Source organism: Aythya fuligula, chromosome 2 (genome assembly GCF_009819795.1).
Source record: "Aythya fuligula isolate bAytFul2 chromosome 2, bAytFul2.pri, whole genome shotgun sequence".
Classification (NCBI taxonomy): domain Eukaryota; kingdom Metazoa; phylum Chordata; class Aves; order Anseriformes; family Anatidae; genus Aythya; species Aythya fuligula.
The window spans coordinates 156,961,038-156,983,961 of NC_045560.1; the positions used below are offsets into that span (position 1 = coordinate 156,961,038).

A 22,924-nucleotide genomic window follows, 5' to 3' on the forward strand; every position below is an offset into this window, starting at 1 on the left:
GTCAGAGCTTGTTGGAACAATTTTCTTCTAGCATGACGGTGAAGCTCCTCTAGCATGATGATGTTTTGGGCTCTAGGACACGATAAAAAATATATATATTTTAGGCAGCACTGGGAACTGTCCTAGATGGAAAAAGCCAAACTTAAGGTAATATATGTAATATCTTAATATGGTAATATCTTACTGACTGGAGAAGACCAAGAAGCAGATTTTCCCTCCTGTGGGCTGAATGCCTACTATCAGTCAGAGTCCCTGAGGTGGAGCCTCGGAGTACATCTCTTAAAGCAGTTTCATCCAAAAGGCATTAAGTTTGTGAGCTCTGAGAGTCCTGTGGTATGAACTAAAACACAGGATATGAGGGCAAGTGCATGATTCTCCCCAGAAGTGCTTTTCTCATTCAACACAAAACTTTTGAACAAACGCACCCTCAGTTAACGTGCTCCACAAGGAAGCCTGGAAGTGAACTAGCACACATTCAGCGTAGATGCTTGAGAGAGCATCATCTGGAGTGCAACCAAGTGAGTCAAATTGACAGAGAAAACTCCGAAACAGCACTGGCCCATTCAGGGCAGAGGCTCTGAAACTCCAATTAATGCAACCTTTCATTTCTAACTGGCATGATTCTGGCAGTTTGGAGGCAGGAGTCGACATGCTAAGGACGTGGAGATTGACTAGGAAGCATTCTGATGTGAAGGCAAGTAATTTAGTTTTTGAGCAACGCATAAATATGCAGGCCACAAGAGTAGAAACAGGGGCAGAACAGGTAAATCAGTATGCTAAGAAGCTGGTCTCTGCATGAGTCTGCTGGGATACGCTGTTTTTTGTTCTCAGTATTTGCTAAGGCTTCTTCACATTTTCAAAAGAGCCCAGCTGTTATTTCCACATATCTCTTATTTTGCCCTCAGGCTTGCACAGTTTCCCACAGAATTTACCCTTAATTCTCCTTATTCCTTCTCTTTCCGAAATGTCAGTGAAGACTAAAGAAAATTGTTGTGATCAAATCATCGAATCAATAGGGCTGCAGCTGTACAAGGACAGAGAAGATGCCCGATCTCAGGCTTTGCAACTGCAGGTATGCATTTCTCTGCATTCATGTTACTAAGTCCTCTTACACCCTGAACGAAGTGGATGAAGCCAAATTGTTTTTGGAGAATACTAACTCTCAAAATGTGTTAATATTTGGGTAAGCACTGGGAAAAAATGTGCTAGGATATGCCCTAACAACTTAGGAGTGTAATGAGTCAGTTCTGGTGCCTGCTAGTGTTCCTTGATACTCCTTAATTTACTAGTGTAGGAATTACCTAGAAATCGTTCCATCAGTGCTTATAACCTTTGAATTGGATCCATGGGAGTTTAACACATTTCTTACGTTCAGCTTTGGTACGACACCAAGATCCCATGCACAGTCTGCTGCTGTAGCAGAAGGGAATTCACAAATGGGGAAGAATTGAGAAAAGAGCACCGAGGTGGCTGAAAAGCAAGGGAGAGTGACTTGTGAAGAGGAGGATAACTGTTAGCACTCAAGGAGTTTAAACACCAAAGGGGAAGAAGAATTATTTGCAGGGTCCAATAGAGTTTTACTAGGTGTTAAGAGCTGAGAACGAGTAAGGAATCTTTAGCGAGAACAGAGGGAAGCATTTCATCAACACTGAAGGCTGCTGGACCGTGAAATAGTCTCCTAAAATAAATGGTGGCAGCCCTACAGCCCAGGTCATTTTAAATTAGACTGGCCAAAATACTTGAGTGGATTCTCCAGGGAACATCTCAATAGCGGGTCCCAGGGATGGCCATGTCAACTTCTGACGGGCATGATAATGAGGCTCCCCAACGCCGCTGTGAGCAGAGTGCATTTGAACGCTGTTTGACACTCGCACGGCAGCAGATCTTTCACGTTCGGTGCTTGTCATGATATCATGTTATTTATACATTACTTTGAGTTGAAAAGTCTGTGTGAAGAGGCAAGCAGAGCCCTCATAAGTCAAACCCCTGGACTATCGAAGCTGATGAAATAGCTTGCATTAAACCTTCTAAACGGCTAGCATCAGTGAGAGATTTTACTGAAAATACCCCTCAGCAAGAAATTATACGTAGTAATGAGTGAACAAGGAACATGTTCGAACTAACAAACATACTCTGACAGACTCTGTGGAGCTTTTTCTTGTTTTATTTTTATTGTATTTCATCTTCTGTCTGGTTCCAAATGCTTGACTGACAGGAGTGTAAGTTGGCATCTATCACTTCTCTTCAAAACAGATAGGAAATGAACATCAACATTTCTCAACACCAATCCAGGGGGAACAGGCTTTCATAAAACTATAAAAGCATCTCACACCTGTTGCCACAGCCTATTCAGCTCACCTTCCCTTTTGCCAAGAGAGGTATCAGCTAAAACAGAGTTCTGTTGTTTTCTTTTGTTTTCTCCAGGATATCCTCAACTGATGATCAGAAACTAGATGGAGGTGTTCTCGACGTATACTCACTTCCCACAAGCAAGCAAAGCATCAGCTCTCGTGTTCTGATGACCAGATATTACTGGAGAAAACTGTCTGCCTTCCCATATTAGCCAAGTTAATGCCTGGGTTCTGCATCATATAAAAAAAAAAGGGAAAGAAATGGAAACCTGTGGAAATGCCCATTGGACCAGGGGGATCCCTTCTGTGATTTTTTGCGTCTTCTGACCTAAATGAGGAAAGAACACCTTAAAAAACTTATTCTCCCAATTCTGAGATGTAGGATGACACTCTTATCCTCGTTTCATAAGTGACTTAAGATCAGCATGATGAGCACCCAGGTCACATAAGCTGATGGCAGAATTGACATTGAACTATTTCCAAACACTTTCCTAGCACCCTTCTGTTGGGGGACTCTCCATGGGCATCTGCAGCTGATGGTCTCCCATCTTCAATGTCCACCCAGTTAGTGATGATTTATCACCAAGCTGTGTTTCAGCCAGACTCACCTTATATTCATTTGGTCTGAATGACTGACCTCCTAATTGTTAAGTTGGTAACTACAATTAGTTCTATAAAGTGTCTGAAATCTGCTGCCTTTCAGGGCTGAGAGGTGATGTGATCAGTCCTGGTAATGTCAGGTTTGGCAGCCAACAATATGGGCAGCTGCCTACCCCCATGGGCTGAGCTGTTATTGCTGCTGCTCCTCCTGGGGGGATGGAGACAAAAATGGGTGTAGGCAGCTCAGGATAGACAAGTGGCCTTTACTATTACAGGCACAACTCTTCGCAACAGCAGAAGCTCTTCAAATATGCCCTTGGATAACATTGGTAATAGGGTGCTGGTTGGACCAGATGATCTTGAAGGTCTTTTCCAACCTCATTGATTCTATGATTCTTTGATATTTCTGACCTGGCTATTCCCCACTGTAGATGGTAATAGCATGCTCGCTGCTGCATTAGCAGTCCAGGAAGCACAGGAGTGGGATGTGAGACTCCTATAGGAAAGGAAGGAAGGTTGTTGAAGAAGTGGGATGGAAATGGTGGTAGTGCCTGGGAGGGCTTCTTCTCCTCCTCCTCTCTCATCACCTCTGGACCAGCTGTGTCTGTACTGGAAGGATCACCAGATGTTGTCTGAAGCAATACTGAATTTAGCACCTTTTTTCTCTAGGTCTTTCCAGTCACCAGGCAAAGTTCCTCATTCAGTGGTTATCCATTTCTTCTCAAAGTTTTAATTCTTCCCCCCTGACTACAGGTGCCAGTGAAAGGCATGGGAGGCTAAATTATAGCCATTTGCTATGGCAGAGCTTGTGCCAGCACTGAGTACTGACAATACACATTACAGTTCAGCTCATGTATTTCTGATGGCACATTTTACAGTGCTATATATAAAGTTGTTATGGCATCTATTATTCACTGCCAATACAGTTCAAGTTAAAATAGGTTTTATATAACAGTTCAAAGCAATATTTTAAGAAATAACACTTGTGTCAAGGCTGCTGTGTCCTACCAGATTTTGACATTTCCAAGCAATAAAGATCTTTATCCAAAATGTAAGGTTTTGGCGAGACATCTCCCTTGCAGACTTCTCTATTTTTAATCTGCAAGCAATATCAAAAGAAGTAGATTTAAATAAAATGAACAGCCAGCTGAACTTCTGACATGGCTGTTATCTTTCTAGGTGGAAACTGTGAACACTGAGAAGTGCCTCAAGGGATGTGCATGACAGAGAACAATGTCCCATTAACCTGCACCTCTGAAGAGATTCTAGAGATGTGGAAAACACACAAGTGGAAAAGAGCCATTGGAATGTTAAGAAGATATCTATTATGGACCCAATTTTATATCTGTTTTTCAGGACATGAGATGGCAAGAGAATTTATTTCCTCATTCTTCTAGCAATGAAAAAATGGTTTTATATGTGTTCTTGCAAAAAGGACAAATTCTACATCTCCAAAAGAAAAGGCCCAATGCTGGTACCAGCATCATGAGCTTCTCTGAAGTTATGTAGTAATCAGTGTGCCCCAGAAGACAATGTTCTAGCAATGCTCTGCTTAAGACCTGTGTGTTTCTGGTGCTAGATACTCAGAAAAGTAAAACTCCCGATAAGGCCAATCTACTTGCATAAAATATGTTTTGCACTGCTCTATTCTTCATTCTGGTCCCCAAAGAGCACAGGAGAACAAATGCTATATATCAATTTGGTGATAAATCTAGTTTATTAGTTGGGTTTGACAGTTAAGAATAATGTTTCCTTTTAGCCTTCTTGGTTAGTTACTGGTTTTGAAAACATATTTGAAAAAGTTTTAAGGGTAACTTTGAGCTCAATGAGTCCTTTCTCTGTACACCAACAACTTCTAATGAAATTGGGGAAGTTTTAATGTACAAGATGAGTCTTTTCAAAAGAAATATGTTCATGTGGGTCAACAAACAGAAAAACAAAACTCAGTGAAAATGATTTAAAAGCACCATCTGCTTATTCAAATACAGCTGGGGAGAGGTATGATGCAGTCCAAAAATCCATTTCATTTTCATTATATTTCTTTCAAAAGAGATGTTAAATAAAATACTGCTGGGCCTAAATGCTTTCCTCCTGGGGAGAAATGTTTTAGCTGCATTTGAAATAATGTATGTGGAATGCAGTCCTGCTTACTGGATAAACACAGATCTCAGATAGCAAAACAAAATGGATGCAGCTCTGATGGGGACAGGAAAAAACAATTGGTAAAAACAAAGTGTGCTTAGGAAGCACAAGTCTGAACTTCACTAATTTCAGAAGTTGAATAGGTCATTCAGAGGGAAGCTAATATTAAGTGGAAAGGTAAGCAGAAGCTACCAAATCAATAGATATGCAATCTGCAAAATACATGAGCACTGCATTTATTGAGAAGTTGTATAGCACTGGGACTATATTCACCCAAATTCCTTGGCTGCCTCCTCAGCTTTCAACACAAGCAGCTTTTGTCCAGTTTCCACAAGCCACTGGAAAGCAACTCTCAGGAGGCACAGAGGTGTACAATGCAGAGAGGAGACGTCAGAAGTCACCCTGAGTACCCCTTTCATGGCCACGAGGTCCAGTGTGGCACCATGCAGAAATACCATATTGCAGCACAAACACAGAATTTAAACAGTAAAATTAGGATACACAACTAAATTTTATTGTTGTTGTTTTGTTTTGTTTTTCCTGGGAAGGAAACGGCACAGCATAAAGATGGAAAGAGAAAAGCAGTGACTATATCTTAGAATAAACAATCACAACAACATCCTTTTTATCTGCAACACGATGCAGAAATACCATTGCATCCAACCTTCTTGGACATCACAGTACAAGATCATGTCAAAACATGCATCTTCTTGCAACAGAGTTCCCTAGAGTTTGTCCTGGTGGGTGCAAAGAGTTTCCCCACGTATGAAAAGCTCATTCACACCCAAAAATACTCAATATTCTGAGATATGAGAATATAATTTAATATGAGAATATCCTTTCAGAATTTCATCCCTAGTAATGCACACAAGTGCACAAAGGTCAATCATCTCTATTCAGCAAACCATAACAGAGATTAGATGTACACTAACCTCAACCCACTCCTATAAAACTATCAATATTTCCTACTTACAGGATTGACTCATATGTAACTATGACTGTGTGCAAACAGAGGTCAAACCCTCAAAGCACCAGTCTACAGCAGGAACATTTGTCCTCTTTTACCACTGTTAACTCAATCACAATTCCTGCTACACCACAACCAAAATCCATTCTGATAAAATTAGCTCAATCCCATTAAAGGACAAAGTATAGTCCTTAATTAAATGTTCTGATTTATTCTGAAGCCCTCTTTTTTTGGTTCAGCTTGAGTTTAGGCCTGTAAAAGCATACAAATTATAAAGATTTTATATTCTAATTTTTACTCGTTTATTACTTAAATTTGAGTAACAAGAGTTTCCCAAAGCATAAAAGAGAGGTATAAAAAGAAAAATGTGGGATGTTTAACTCATTCAGACCTCTTTTTGTTCCCTTTACCATATTATATTTATAGCACCTCTAAGAAAAAAAAAAGTGAAGAAAAATCGTATGCCTTCTTTTACCTATATTAAGAACATCCAAATACTGTGACAAAGCAACAATTCTTGAAAAAAAATCAACTTATTTCATCTACTGATTATTCTCTCTAATGTTAAAGATGAATATTTTCTGTCCCAAACTTGACTTTCAATTGTTTCTGCAAAACAAGAAAATTGTTTTGCTGTTCAAAAGCAAGTTCAATTAAACTACCTTACTACAGACCGTTATGGAAGAAGAAAATAACAGCCAATGAAAATTAATTATTACTTGCCATTTTTATTGCAGGTCATATAGATTTCTAGTTCTTCCTTCTGTCACTCAGTTCCAATTTTAGAAATGCCTGATAATCTCTCCTATACCTAGTGATGATGTACAGGCAGCCACGTTAATTAGCATTTCTTTTGTCACATTGAGCAATGCAGCACACAAGGAACCTGCACTTCCAGCTTGCAAGCCCACGACAAGAGCGGTTACTGACCTCAATCTGCTGAATGGCCTCCTCCCGCTGACGGATGGCCTCCAGATCCTCTTCTGTGATTTCTGAGAGCAAGGCTTGATCCTGACTCTGGTTTTGCCACATGCCATCTCCTCCATTAAAGATCTTCTCATCATCGGCGAGGTCAGAGAAGGGAGTCTTAGGGCTCTGCTCAGATGGGGGAATAGAAAGAAAGCAAAGGAAGTTTAACTGTTGTTCAGTTTTGTGTAAACTTCTTGCTGGAAAAGAAAATAGTCATACAATAGATTACATAAACTGTGGTGAAAAGGTGAAGAGAATAACTGGAAGTTATATAAGGGAACACATATTAGGTCTTGAAGAGGAGTTAGGACCTGAAGCCAGATCTCTTGAGCTACATTAAAGCCCCAGCAACCAGTTTGTTTTTTGACAGTTCTCACAGAACAAAACTTTTACATGCAACTGAAAAAATCACCCCATTGATTTTCCTGCAAATCCTTCTAGAATTAGATGCTTTCTCAGATGTACATAAGCCTTATGTGTCTGCCTTGAAGACTTCACAGTCCAACTTTCAAAAGAAAACAAAGATGCTATCTTGTTTATTTATGAGAAACTATAAATACAATTAAAAAAAAAAAAAAAAGAAAGAAAAAAAAAGAAAAAAAAGCAATCCATTACAATAATGTTCCTGCACAGCCATCAGTATGAGAACTTCACAGCTTCATGGTGTTTCCTCTGTAGAGTTGACTTGCTTTTGCTTCCACATCAGAAACTGATTTCTAGGTAGCTAGATGTTCATGTTGCCTTTGGGAGCTGTGCTTGTGTTCTGAGCCAGGTTCAAAAAGCCTGCTCGTGATTGAACTCATCTACACTGTGGAGGTTTAGCAAGATCTTCTCACCCTCCCAGCCCTTAGTTTGTGTGCCTGTAGAGATGGTTCAGCATAGATGGGACTGAGAGAATGAACTGGCACAAAGTTGGTATGGATAGTCCAGGTCAAGTCCAAGTCCTAAACTTACAGGCACTGCAGAAGGTTCCAATCCTACAAGTTTATGAGTATTTGATTTCAAAAAATGCACAAGGTCCTTCTGGCCTTGATCTGAGCTTGGACTCCCAATCAAAAGTTACAATAAAAAAGCAATCCGGCTGCTTCCAGCACTATGAAATTGAAAGACGAAACGGCAGTTGCTACAGCACGCTCTTGACCTGAATGTCACCAAAGTCCCCCAAAAACTACAGGAGAAAACAAGCACAACCATTCAGGAGGGTGCTCAATTCTCTGAATCTGGACTTATCTGAAGCACAAACACTGGGGCTCTTAAATGCCCAAAATTCCCCCAAATTGGGGGAAGCAAGGCCATCACATAGCTTGTTGGAAGGGCGTAGGACTGCAAGACTGTAAGGACTGCAGTAGAAGTTGCAGTGAAAAAAATGTCAAACCACCTAGGCACGAATGAGAAACCTAACCAAGCATGCAAGAGGGAGGCAGGAGAATGATCAAAAGAAAAAAGACACTTTTAAGGGGTTTTACTTCGTGCTGTTCTGCTTAGAGATCTGCCTTGGAGGAACTGTGAAGGAGGCATAGAGAAAATGGGTATTTTTTAACTATTACTGTCACATTTAGACATGCAAACTAGGTAGATTTTTAAGAGTATTAGGCACCTGGAAACTGTTATTTAACTCTTTAAAAAGTGTATAATTTCTGCATTTGGAGACTAAAGAACTTTTGCAGTTGCCTAAATATAGACTTTGCCTAACAAAAGCAATTCATTATTATTATCACCATCGTCTAGTTGCAGACGAAGAAAATTATACAATGTGATGAAGTAAGTAGGGTAATGGAAGAACTAGAGGCATGCAGAAAAAAATTGGCAGTGTAGAGTCAAGTATATTTCAAACATATAAACAGAAGATAAAAATATTTGACATGAACATCTTTGTTTCACCTTCTGTTTCCCTGGGATCTGTTATCTACAGAGAAAGGGTATGTTACAGGAAGAAAATCATCATTTAAAATGAGGTTAAAATTCATTTACACTTTAAAAAACGCATTTTAATAGGATTAAGATACTCTGGGGGGTTTTATTCACCAATTATTATGTGCCTCGGACACTAACTTATCTAGTGGAGTGTTTCACTGCCAAAAACATATATTAATGGACTCAAGAAGAAGAAAAGAAAACACACCATGGTGTATTCTGTTGCTTCATTTTTAGTGATAGAGGAGTTCTTGCACCTTCACCAGTTATACTGCACAAGGTGATGAAGGCTGGAAGGGCTCATGTGTCTGACCTCTGAAGATGCAGGAAAGCAATGATCTGGTGAAGTGCTGTGGTCACAAAGCTGCTCTGCCATGGATTTAAATGCATGTGAATGGCCACCTTAATCCATGCTTCCCCATACAGATATATCCATTTCAGTGGAAGATATCAAATTTGCTCATTACCAAATGTTTCCCATCCTGTTCTGAAGTGGGAGCACAGGATTAACAGGAGATTCAGCAATACAATAACCAGCTCCTCAAATGATATTAGTCCCTGCAATACTACAGTTGTATCACAAAGATGCTTGGTCTGGCTTCTGTCAACTGTATCTGTCATCCTCCCTTGTTGGTCCTACTATCTCTAAATAACCCCCAAATATAATACACATAGAGCAATGCAAGTGATGCTGCTCAGTCATCTCTTACAAAAGCCAGCTATTTACGAGTTTAAATACATAATGGTCTAGAAACAGATGTTTTTCTCCAAACAAAGTAGTGGCTTAAGTTAATTTCAGAGCTGCTGAAGGCAATTATGTGATTTTGTGTCCTTAACATCTTTTGAGAAAACCCAACCACAACTGCTGAATGAACGAGTGAACTGTGAAACAACAGAATGCAGGGGGTCTCAAATTGCCTCCCAGCCACAAAAACGGCTCCATAGTAACCTTAACTGTAGTCATCATGACCTGCTAGGGGGATCTGTATGGCAGCCGGCTGTGCGGAGAAATTAAAAGTGATTTTGTGGTTGTTGATGCTAGAGTGGCCCTCATTTCAGTGATAAAGTGAACAAATCCTGGATTTGGAAATAAGAAGAAATCTGATGACTTAATATTTCTGATTGAAAACGGTGTATAAGTAGGTTTATCAGTGTATTTCTTTCCCTTTAGAGTTTTGCTCATTGCCATGTCTGACAAAATCTCTTATTTATAGCAAGAAAAAATATGATGGAGGGCACTCATTGAGCCTCCACAGATAAAGTTCCTTTTGACAATGCACTGCAAGGGGCCATAACTCCCCATACAGGCATTTCTGCATTAAATTTGATTTAGTGCCAAATTTTATGCCCTGTGAATCTCTATGTAATTTTCTGTTGGATTTCCTTTCATAAATTGTTAATTGGATGTGTTTGAAGTTGCTCTTTTGTTGAAATTTGCCTGTGGCAGATTTTTGTCAAGATGTATCTATAAACCAAACACTGCCTGTGAAAAAAAATGATAGGGGAGAAAAAGTTGAGTTTATCTGATATGCTCAGTAGTTCTTTTAAAACTAAATTCTTAGGACTGAGGGTCATACTTTGTTGTTATTCATCATATCTGAAAAATTATGCCCCAGCACAACATTTTTTCTGTTGGATAAAATCTTTTCACTGGGATAAAATCGTTCCTGCTTACAACTACATTTTTTTATCAGATTTATTCTACAAATGGGAAGTTGCTATATGCAGCTGCTGATCGAGGAAAGGGGAAAAGAAAAAAAAAAGAAAAGAAAAAAAAAAGGCTTATCTGGAAGGGGCAACTTCTGCCAGCATCTGTATTTTACCAGCCATCAAATCTTTACATCAGATACTGCACATCTGAGACCCCTCTGAAGACAAATCCCCCAATCCAGCCCCGTGTCTGCTTCACTCCCCATTTGTATATTATTTGGGACAAAAGAAGGGTGCTAACACACACAATTTCTTCTCTACGTACACAGCAATATCAGTAGTTTTACAGCCCGCGTCACATAAAACCAGTAAGGAAGGGACTGAAATGACCTCTCTTAATAGGCTCTTAATTCCACCCAGAAGCAGAAATCTAACCTGAACTACACCTCATATAATATCACCTAACCTGCGGGGTTCGTCTTCAGAGCATTAGGGAATATCCTGCAGGTGGGTGCTGGTAACAATTCAGTCCTGTAGCTCTCTTTTACGTCTCTAACTTTAACGATGTAATTTCTGATTGCTCATTACAGCCTGTTCCCTTACCAGAAATTAAAATAATCAAGCAAACAAGGCATTTGGACAGGTACTAAAGGCAAAGGACATGATGTGTTGACTGGATATAGGTGAGAAAAGACTCAGCACCAGTGAGAGTTTTACTGATTTCAATGGAAAAATTCTTTTCCACACTTCAGCAAAACCTGGAACTGAAAACCATGAAGACACGCAGCAAAATTGTAAGGCAGAGAGAAAGAAGGAGACATGCAAATATGTTCCGTTCAGCTCAGGTTAGCTACAAGTAAGATGATTAAGGAGACCAATGTGAGCTGCTGTTGCAGCCTCTCAGTCGTTCCAAAATTATCTGTAAAAGATGTCAATAACCAAGGTTTAATGGAGTTGGGTTTACAGACTGTGTCCCCCAAATGAATGACACAACCAGAGGGATGGAGGGATGAAGGGCTGAGGAAGGCATTCACATTTCTACCTTCAGCTTCTGTGTGAAGGCAATCGAAGAGGATAGTTGAGCTCAGTGCCTGAAATTAGACAATGTAAATCCCCTTCTACAACATCTCCATGGACTCTGACTTCAACCAAGAGTTGTGTCCTGGAGAAGACAGCTTAATTTCTAAGTGTGTGCAAGAACGTGGGAAGAGGAAGAGCTCTCACCTTGGCACCTTAGGATGGATGTGACAGCACTGCTATTGCCAAAATGGGGAAGGCAAATCTCCTAACTGGACTGAAAACCTAACTCTGGAGAATGTGAAGGAACACAAATAATATGTTTCTGGCTACTTTTCCACTCAAATGCATATTGCAATCAGTTAGAGCTGTCCTCATAATCGCACGGATGGAAGACACTCATGACTGAAAGCTGTCTCATTTATTCTAGATCATCCTGCAAGGTCTCGGAGTTATTAATGTGCTGAAATATTTCGCATTATTGTGCTGAAATATTATTATTTCGTTATTATTTCACATTATTACCCTGAAACACAAAATTCACTGTGCACTTTCTGTTACTGGAAGTTCACTGAAAAATATCTAAAATCATGAAATCAGGATCAATGCAGAAAGAAGGGGCCTGTCAACTGTCTCTACTGCACAGAGCCACTTGCCTCAGCTCAGAACCATCCCCATACAGAAAACAACCTTTCTTTGCTATGCACATCATAGCTCAGAAATTCCCTGATCACCCCCAAGTTTATACAAGCCCAGGTAGAAGTCGTCTCACTAATAACAAGCTAATTTTGTAGTACATATTGCAGGTTGTTCCACGGAAACCTTGTGCAGCCAGGAAAATAAGAGTATTTTAGAGGTCTTACACGCCTCAGGCAGCACACCAAGAAAAGGTGCTTTGTCTTCTCCAGACTCCAGAAGCTTCCCGTGTCTCCAGCAGGGATATGGCCAGCTCAAACAGTAATCAACGCACCTCCCACACCTCCTGCAAACTCTCCCGTCTCCTTGGGTAACATTTTGGCTCTGGCTTTCACACAAAATGCAAATGCAGAGATGTTTATCTCCTGCTTTATAGTATGTATAGACACATAAACAGCCAGGCTACACTTTATGAGGATATCCTATTCTCGCTAGCATCCAGGCTCAGAGATTCGCATTTTATTGCGTGTAGAATAATGAGGCCAGAGTGCCTGCATTAAAGATCAATAAAATACTTTGCATGGAGGACCACTGTGCAGAATGCTGCCGTTGTTACGCTACTTGCTTGTGCCTGACGCATTTTTAATAGCACGTTGGCACTGCAAGCCGAAGGGGACAAAAATGGCACGGAGTAGCCAGTTTGGCCTGCCTACCTACAATATACAGCTAGGTTAAGAAGACAGATAAATCGAATTAGATAATCTTTCTCAAACCACCCTTCCAAAACAACTCACCCTGCAGACTCAATGAGATTTAGAGCTGTTTCTCGCCAAGCAAAAGCCCAAAGCAATTACAGGTAGAAAGGCCTCAGGCAGGCACAGAACAAGCAGCCTGGGACCTCTAAATCTTTTAGAGGAGTGAAATAGTGATATTACAACTTTGCATTATCTTTCACACAGAACATCACAGCAGTGATTGGTAATCTGAGCTCCGTTATCTTAGGAGAGGAGCTTCCCACAACAATGGGGGAAGAAATGCAATCACAAATTAACCATTGCTTGCCCTTCCCTCTCACTCAAATGCTGGGCGCATTTTATACTACTGCCTTTAAGTCCTAAACAAAGGCCACTTTCAGGGGGATATTTTCCATCCTTCCTGCATGCAGCTCGAACACAGGCAAATACAGAAATGCATTCAGCATTTTCTTCGAGTTATGTAAATGTGATTACTCTGCACCAATGTAGCATGAGAAGAAGCAGCATGCAAAAATTAGCATAAAGGGAAGGACTGAAGTACATTTTTATTTAAATTAACTAGAATGTCTCATGTTTTGCTGTCTTCACTCTTGATCAAGTTGTTTACTTTTGAATGATGTGGGTCTGAAATTGAGCAAGAAAATCACCATTTCTACCCGCTTCCTGCTATGGAGTCTGCAAGAAATTACTAGTTTTAGGGAAAATGTAAAAACAGAAACTATTTTGCTGATTCGCTTTTCAGCATTTATAAATTCAATCATTCAAGTCTCTGCAGTCATGAAGGCTAAGAAAATCCATTTAGTTTCCTGGAACTAGAAGAGACTTACTAACAGAGTACCCAGTTCATACCTCCTACTGTTTCTTTCTTCTTTATTTTTCCTTCAAGACTTTATTACTCCACCAAATTCATTTTGAGCAATCCTGACCTCAGCTCCTAGGGCTGCTCTAGTTCAGAGTCGATCTCACTGCACTCAGGGTTGGAGAATTAAATGACATGTCTGTGGTAGACGAAGAAAAGGAAAATAAACCAGAGGCCTGAGGTTTAGCTCTCTGATATCCAACGTGCTTTTAACAAGCGCCATGTATTTTCACCCCAAGGTGAAGACCAAATTTAGGAAGAATGCCCTTCCCACCAGGCTCAGGTGGTGGGGGTGACACCGAGCACAGCCTTAGGTCAGATAATTTGCCCATGGAAAGCGTCAGCTTCTACAGCAAATTTCAGTTTATCACAAGGGCTACATTTGTCATGTATTTTCACTGTGAATAATTCTTCCAGATGCCCCATAAGCGAGAGAATGAGTAGTTCGTCCTATTCCTATTTCCAGCACTTTTCCCTCCTTTCCCTTGACTTGAGAACTTTATCTGCTATGCAAATAGATGGTCCTGTGGCAATGTGAGTGAAACGAAACAGCAGCAGTGAAAAGAGGTATAAATTCCCCCTCTCTGCCACCTAACATCCTTTTATTTTCAAGCCCATTTAATTGAATGATGAAAGTCTGATCACAAATATCTAAACCCATCCTTCCTGAAGCCAGCTGCCTGTACTATCAGCAGCTTCAGGTGTCATCTCCACATATGCAAAGCAAGCAGATAAACATTCCTTTAGGACTGTCTTGAAGAAGAGCATTCACCGGTATTTTTACGGCATCGCATCACATTTCTAAAGCTGTTCCTGCCCTTTCCTAGCTGTCTGAATTATATTCTCATCATTCTCTGGCTCTGCACAGCTCTGCTGCTGGCACTGTGTTTTGGCTGGCACTGCTGGCTGAGAGCTGTACTGTACGTCGTCCCTGGATCCTGATGCTAGGCAGAAAACTCCCCTGCTCGCAGCTCCATCGCTGAGCAGCTGAAGCACCTAACATTTCTGCAAAGGGACCACGCTTGCAAGAGCTTGCAGACACATCACAACTGCCTAGAAGGGACCGTGTTGTTTCTGCCTCCCGGTGTATGTGCCACGCAGCTGGAGAGCAGGTTCCTGCTAGAAAGGCAAACTAGAAGGCGAATGAGTCACTGGCTCACTCGTTAACACCTGTCTAGGGCAAAAAAATAAAAAAGCGAGAAGCCTTTTCCTGGGTTCACATGAAGGCGAGAGCCAAATTCAGCTTGGTTTCCTGCGGCAGAGACAACCCCTAGCACGGGCACAGTGCCACCCTGTAGAGCAGAGCAGGAGAAAAGTAGGAAGATGCTGGAAACGTAAAGTACGTCTTTTTCTTTCACGAAATTCACTGGTTTACACGGAAGGTATGAAAATGGGTGCATTTACTGAATCCTAATAGCTGCTATGCAGAATGGAGCACTTGGATTTGTATGTTAGTGGCAAAACCAGAGTATATTTCTATGCCATGCATTTTGAAGGAAAGCCACTCCTGTTAATCCTCATCGCCTTCTGCTTTTTGGAGTTCTCAGTTACTCTTTTTCAGAAACACAACCGATTCCCACAAAACAAACTGCTTTGACAGCAATCTTTTAATCTCATTTCACTACTGGTGTTTTCCAGGGTTTCAGTGGACTGCTCAGAGTCCAAGGAAACATTCACAGCCTGAGACTGAGGAACGTTCCCATTTAGTGACTGCTCTGCAAAACACCTGCCCATTCCACAGCCCTGGCACTGCCTGCATTCAGGGTTGGGAAAGACCTCCAAGGTCATTTGGTCTAACCATCCCCCATTCACAATACTTCAGCTACTGCCCAAAAGCCTGACCTGAAATGAGGACAAAAGCCAGAGGCAGCTTTTCACTGCCTGTCTGAAGGAGCTTTGCTGAGCATCTGTTGAGATCAGTGGTCAGCTGCTGGGCTGGGGAGACTAGGCAAGGGTCCTGCCTCTTTGTAAGAGTGAGGTCCACCTTTGGGGGAGAGGAGGAGGAAAGCTGGGGGCTGAGCTTGGAGTAGCAGGATGGGACAAGGCTCCTTCATCCAACCACAGCTCCTGGAACCACCCACGGAAGAGCCCCCGCTCAAATTATGCCAGCATTATCCTGGGAAAGCAGCAAGATGCTGCAGCACAGAAATGACTAGCTCTGGGACAACAGCACTGCCTCTGCAGGCAAACATAACCTATTTTCACTTACAGGCTTTTTTCAGCCTTCTACAGTTGGGAATTACTATCCACCAGATTTCACCATAAGCAAAAATGAGGCATCGAGACTTAAACAGTCTGTCTTCTACAGCAAAGGATGCTCAGCCCTTTGGTCCACCTCACACAGAATTATTTTAATACTAACTCTGAACAAAGCAGGGCAGTACTACAGGCTGGAAACCTGAAAACATAAAGTCAATGTGATTTACTCGAAATGATCCAGCAAAAGTCAGAGCCAAGCAGAGTCCATCTGAGTAATTAACTGATGACTCCCATAACGTTTTTCCAGCTGAGAAAGAAACCTCTAAATAGAAAGCAAATCAAGTCCCTCAAGTCACAAGGGGCAAGCACTGAGCTCTGCTCTCTGGGGACAGTGACAGGAGCCGAGGGAACGGCATGGAGCTGGGACAGGGGAGGGTCAGGCTGGGGGTTAGGGAAAGGTTCTGCACCCAGAAGTGGTCGGGCACTGGGACAGGCTGCCCAGGCCAGTGGTGTTAGCACCAAGCCTGACAGAGTTCAAGAAGCATTTGAACAACACTCTCAGATATAGGGTCTGTTTTTTGTGTGGTCCTGTGTGGAGCAAGGGGTTGGATTCAGTGATCCTTGTGGGTCCCTTCCAACTCAGAATATCCTATGATTCTATGACCGGAAACTGAAGAGATCAAAAACATCTTGAATAAATCTAGATTTAATAAAGCAAGGATGCTGTGAAGATGACAGAGGAACTCATTACTGACAAACACTAGGTAAATATTTTGTGGTATTTCTAAACATAAGTAGTGCTGAACATGGTAAAATTTGCCTGACTTTTTTCTAGGGTCTTTTTTTAGATTATGTAATAAAGGAGAAAATCCAGGCAAGTATTTTAGTGAATGTCCCTTATCCCCCATCAGTTATAGAAGTGACCTTTAAACAGGTGGATGGACTTTTCTCCACTTGTTTTGCTAGAAAACAGCTTGGGAGCAATGACAAGATCCATCCTGTTGGCAAAGCCATGAAGGCAGTCCCAACACTACTTGAGCTGGTTGTGCCTTCAAGTCCGCTCAGCTGGATCTGGAAGAGCGCATCAGTCTGTGTTGAACCTATAGAGGTTCTGCTGTTCCTCTTGGGTCAAGAAAATGACCAAGACAAGGAAAACACAGTCCTTATAGGCTTCTCCTTAAGTCTTATGTCTCTTTTAAGCAACATATTTGCTCAAGCTAGAAAGGGATATGCTGAAAGTGTATAACCTAACAAACAGAAATTCATTTTATTGTCTCCTCATCCTACAAAACCTGTTATATTTTGCTTTTTGCTTCAAATATGGTATGTTCCAGGTCATGGGACACAATCATCCTCTTGGGAGGAAAGGAGATACTTGGAAATTTGCATTGGATTCTAGTAGTTGGGTTCTTAAGTGTATAATCACGGCATGGCACTGCATAGCAGAGCCTGTTTAGAACAGGACTTTTGCAATCAAAAAGGCTGTGGCATTTGTTCCTAAAGAAATACATCCAGTGAAATAAAGAGCACATTTTCAACTATCGTGGTTAAGTGGTTGCTATCTAAGTGCTCTAGGAGCACTTTCTCTGTTCCCCATTAACACCACAGGGGCTCTTTCAGTGGCCATTCCTCCCATCTGTCCCAGACACACAATGCAAGAGCAGAGGAGCCTGGTTCATTCCCCTGACCAGCAGCAGTCCCTGACAAACCCAGTCTAAGCTTGCAACCTATAAATAACCTTAAAAAGGTAAGTTCGACTGAAGGGAATTAAATGCTTGCCCTGTTTTCCTTGTGCTGTGACAGCAATAAGCCACTTGGATCTGAGGACACGGTATTACTGGAAACACTTAACAACCAGTCAACTTAATTTGGAGTATGTAAGTTTCAGTTGCAAGAAAAATGAAGAGTGACAACTTGAATTACAAGTCAAATGAAGTCAGGATATTTGCTGATTTGCAGAAAAACATAAGAACAGCAACAAGAAAATTGTATCTTTCCTCAAGAATAGCAATAAAGTTATTACAGATTTAGACAACATCTCAAGAAAGAGAAACTAATGATTTTAGGTAAATTTAGTTGTAGGTGTATATCTGTGACCAAAATGCCTGCAAAGTGAAACAATAAAAACGAGAAGTATAAACATTGCTCAAGGGAATAAAATACTCTTTCTGAATTAGTTTTTCCATGGAAAATTAAATAATAGGAATCCTGCAGTTTGCTAATTTATCCTGTATGAGTTCTACATTGGGAAAGATGAAGTGAGTTTGACCTTACAAACAAGAAATAGGAAATGCCAGCAGAGGAATGTAATGCAAGCCCACTTTATTATCCTCGTGTGCTCCATGCTGTCTCTGTGCCATACATTTGGAGAGCTGCTAACCTTTTTTAAGCTCAGCCGTTCAGTCCCACACCACACCGTTAGCATATGGGCTTCATGGAGGCTTTCATGAGGATTGAAAAAGCTACCTAAAATGTTTGCAAAACAAAACATTCAGGGAAGGGATTAAGATAAAAAATGCTGAAAGGTTTTCAGCTCAGTGCCTCCAGAATGTGACATGTAACAAAATTGCCCAAATTATGTTCATTTTTTCAGTGAACATCAGGACAATATCTTAACTGCGTCAAATGCAGGAGAGGCCACAGATAAAGATTTGGATAATTTCTACCACACATTTTTATTGGAACTTTATTATTATTTATTTTACTTTTGTACTATTTGTACTATTTTGTACTGTACTATTCACTTGCCAAACTGATGCGACATAAACAATCAACACAATTGTTCCTTATTAGCTTTAGCACTAAACCTACATGTTTCTTTCCCAACATTAGGCCATTCTGACTTCTATCATTTAACTTGGTGAATAATCCACCCAGTCTTCATCTATATTTTCACCTTGAAAGTATTTATAGACTGCAAAAACATCTTTTTTTGATAATCTCTTCTAAACTACTTAATTTATCTCCCTTATTTTCTCATCTGATGCTTTATATTCTATACTCTGTTTGGATTCTTTTTTGATCTCTCTGTACATGCCAATACCCTTCCCAAGCCATTAGCTGGCAGATTTGATTGCTTGTGCCATAAAATTACGCCTGTCAGAAACTTTCGTGCAAACACCGGAGGAATTATGTCACATTTTAGAGTGTACTCTGAAAACTGCTGCATGCGTTTTTGGTTGGTTGCTTGCTTCTCGGTAATTTTCTTAACTATTCCACCTAGTCTCCAAGGGCTCGAATCTGGATACTTTCCATTCCTACAGCAATAAAGGAGAAATGAACAGATTCTGCAAGGCTAGGACATACTCCCTCAATTAAAATCATATTTCACTCCCTGAAAGAGACCTCTGTCTCCAAAACCACACTGGAAAAAGATGCTCTTAGTGGAAAGTGGACAGCTTCCTGCTCTTGCTCTGATGGCTAGATTATAGCTCAAGCTTCAAAATACCATATGAAATAACTGCTTAATGCCAAAATCTGGCAGCCCCATGCCCACAGATCCAACCAGCAGCAAGGGTGAGCATGTATTTGCAGTGGGCACACATGCATACAACACATACAAACAACTGGCCATATGTATCCACACCGACAGGCACATCTTCACCCACCCAAACACAAATGGCACCAACAGCCTCATCCCGCTGCCCTCTGTGGCCGACCAGGAGAGGGCAGGGTATTGCTCAGGCTTTCCTACATGCTCCTACATGTTCCTTTGTATGCATGAACACAAGCTTTTTGTTACATAACCTAAGACATCACACTGCACAAGATGCTCCTTGCTAACAGATACAAGTGTGTGCACAGCATCATGCACATACCCACCAGCTCTGTCCTCTCTTTTTGTCCAAGGATCCATGAACATATAGGGGAGAAAGATACCACAGGGAACCACAGGAAGGATATTTGTAGGGAGTTTATTTCTTCCTGCTCCTGTCTACTCAAAACAGCGTAGAGTTTTTGTTTTTTTTTTTTGTTTGTTTTTGCCTTTTCTCCCCTGATTTTCCAAAGAGCTATGTGCTGCTACTGGAGCTAAGGAGTTATATGCTGCTAACAGTTACCTGACGCTAGAAGCCAGTTTGTGCCACCAGATCAGGTCTAGAGGTATAGATGCATGTGGGATCAGTCTTAAAGTAATTTGAGATGTTTGCACAGTACATATCTATGTCTGAACTCAGCAGCCAAATTGAACTTCAAGAAATCCACATCACCAAGCTTTACATATCTGGCAAGCACTGACCTCCAAACTCCTTATTAAGACTCCCGTTATATTCAGTGGAGACACGGTCAATAAAGTCAATGGAGATTAGAGCCCTATGCTCCAGATTAAAAAGATTGACAGCTACTTAACACATAAGATTGTATCATTGACTACAAAGGGAGCCTCCAATTTTAGGCTCAGAGGTAGAGACCTAGATGGCACATGCCAAGGTTTGGCTAGATGAATCCCAACCAAGGGAGACTATGAGGAGGGAAAAAAAAAATAAATTATTTTGCTTCCCCCCTGACTCCAGAGAACAATCCATCCTAGTTAATTCAGATAAGTGCTTTAGGATGTGAATACATTATCTGCTGAGTGTCTATTTCTCTTCACTGGCTGTAGAAGGAATGTTGCTTCCTTCATTGGTGAAAATCTATGCTGTGGAAATATTAGCATAGATTTCTCCAACACACATGGTCTGACAACCCACTAGATTTATCTGCTGCTGGATGAAGACTAAAACAAGACTGTTCTGGGGTGTTATCTTGTCTGGATTCCATCTTCCTGGAAAAATCCTCCGTCCCCCCCCCAGCATATCTAAGAATAGAAAATGTGCTGGCAATTAATCTGAACAGCATAACTAACAAGTGACAAAAACACCACTGTTTTTCTGATGCGTAGTTTGTTTATTCATGTTTCACACAGAATGACCCTCTATCTCACCACAGAGATGCCATATGAAATGTAGAATTTCTTTTGACGTTTCCTTGAGCTGCTGGAGGCAAGCAGCATGCCCCCCACAGACGAGGTCCTTAATAGTCTTAATGATACCATGAGGATATAAAGTGATCTAAGCCATATATTCACACTGTATGAGATCACACAGCATCAAAACTTTGATAGATGCCTCTGCTATTTGCTCATCCTTAAGGAGCAATGACCCGAACATTAGCATGTCTAGTAAATTGTTCTAATGTGTGGTGAAAGGGGACTAATGGATACAGTAATTGATTGTTTGATGGATAGCTGGGGAGCCCTTTGATTATGAGTTTTTGCTACGGTCCAAGACATTTTCATTCTCCAGTTAACCCAGAGCTGATTGCTCGCATGAATTATCTCTTTCTCTGCCTGCAAATATCATTCTCTTAATAAATATTTCATAAGAAACAAACTGATGGTTGGGAGAGAGGAGAAAGCAGATGCTCAATGCTGTGTCTTTTGAAGACATTATAGAGCCTAGAGAACAGACACAGAGATTATCCATGAAATGTGCTCAAGCCAGACAAGAAGTCTTTGCTTCTCCAGGATTTAGTGTTCAGAACAAAACAAGAGGCAGGAAGAAGCCTCAAAGTCAATTTAAATCAGTCAAGGGAGGACCAGTATGACCCAAGAATGATGTACCAAAGTGGAGAAGAAGCTATTTTAAAGTTGGCTTCCTCACGAATTCCACCTTCCTCTCCTCCCATGATCCTGGCTGTGCTTTCATGTTACAAGCAGAGGCCCTGACCAAGAAAAAGAATATCAGCAAGAAAACAGACTTAAAATTTCTAGGATCTAGTGGCTGAAGGCTGAATTTTGATCTCTGTGAAGCTTATGGCAAAATTCTCATGGATCTCAATGAGTGTTTTTTGACTCTTTTTCTTCTCTTGAAAACTCCTTGAAAATTGTTTACTACCTTTATTTGCTTTCATCACATCTAATTATTTCTTTTAAATACCTGAACTAAACCTGCTTGTTTTGTTTCAGCGGGCTGCTTTTTATCATTGCACACAATTACATTATTGAGTAATGAAGTTTACTACTCTTCTCTACAAAAAGACTACCCCATTCTCCTAAAAGACATTGTAGGAACCAGGCAAAAGAACAATCAATAGAAAATGGACTGCGTTTTGCCATTTGCACTCCCAGTCCCTGCTCAACCCCATTTGATATCCCTTCATTATAGGTTTTATTTAATTAGACCCATGATGTCGTGTGCAGCTCCTTCAAAACATCAGTCTATTAGATGGTGAGAGCCTTGAAGAAGGGACTTCATTGTTATATTTGGTTAACATATTGGGAGGACTCATACTAGTATCTGAAATGAAGTAGAAGAGGAAAAAGCCCTCAATGAGTTTGTACTAAGACTTAAAAAATCATCCACAGTCAAGGACTGTTGGCTTTCTTCATATTTCAAAATAGAAAAGACAGCAATGTACACAGAACGTGCTTTTAGCCTCCATTGGCTCAGTCAAGAGAAGAACTTGATAAACGAAAGCTTTAGCCAGAAGTAGTTTGCTACTACACAGAAAGGAGTCACTATACAAGCTAATCCCAATTTGTTTCAGAGCTGCACACTTAATATGCTGAGAACTGCCACACTTTTTAAATCTGCTTTCGTTGAAAAATTGTTGATGAGCAAAATAAATAATGTTCACTATTACTCTCCACCCTGTGAATGTTCCCTGGGTGCTGAGATACTCTTATCTTGTTTTCCTAGCTGTTCCTTCAGCATATTTATATTGTTAGTCTCACAGTAGGTTTCATTATGTCAATAAGCACAATTTAAACATTAATAGTATGGCTATGGGCAGAAATGTAACTGATCGTATCACATGCTATAAACCGGGGAACACATGGCAAGGAATTGGCTTCAACACTCTTTGCTATCAATTCTTCACCAAAATT

General features: G+C 40.8%; 1 protein-coding gene across 4 annotated transcripts in view; it reads right to left on the reverse strand.

The window, feature by feature from the left end:
- TSNARE1 (t-SNARE domain containing 1) overlaps positions 1-22,924 on the reverse strand; it is a 450,045-nt gene that overhangs the window by 208,562 nt on the left and 218,559 nt on the right. For all 4 annotated transcript variants that reach the window (XM_032181907.1, XM_032181904.1, XM_032181905.1 and 1 more), the window contains one exon: positions 6,991-7,155. In XM_032181907.1, the coding sequence (XP_032037798.1) occupies positions 6,991-7,155 (165 nt within the window). The remainder of the gene's footprint in view (positions 1-6,990; positions 7,156-22,924) is intronic.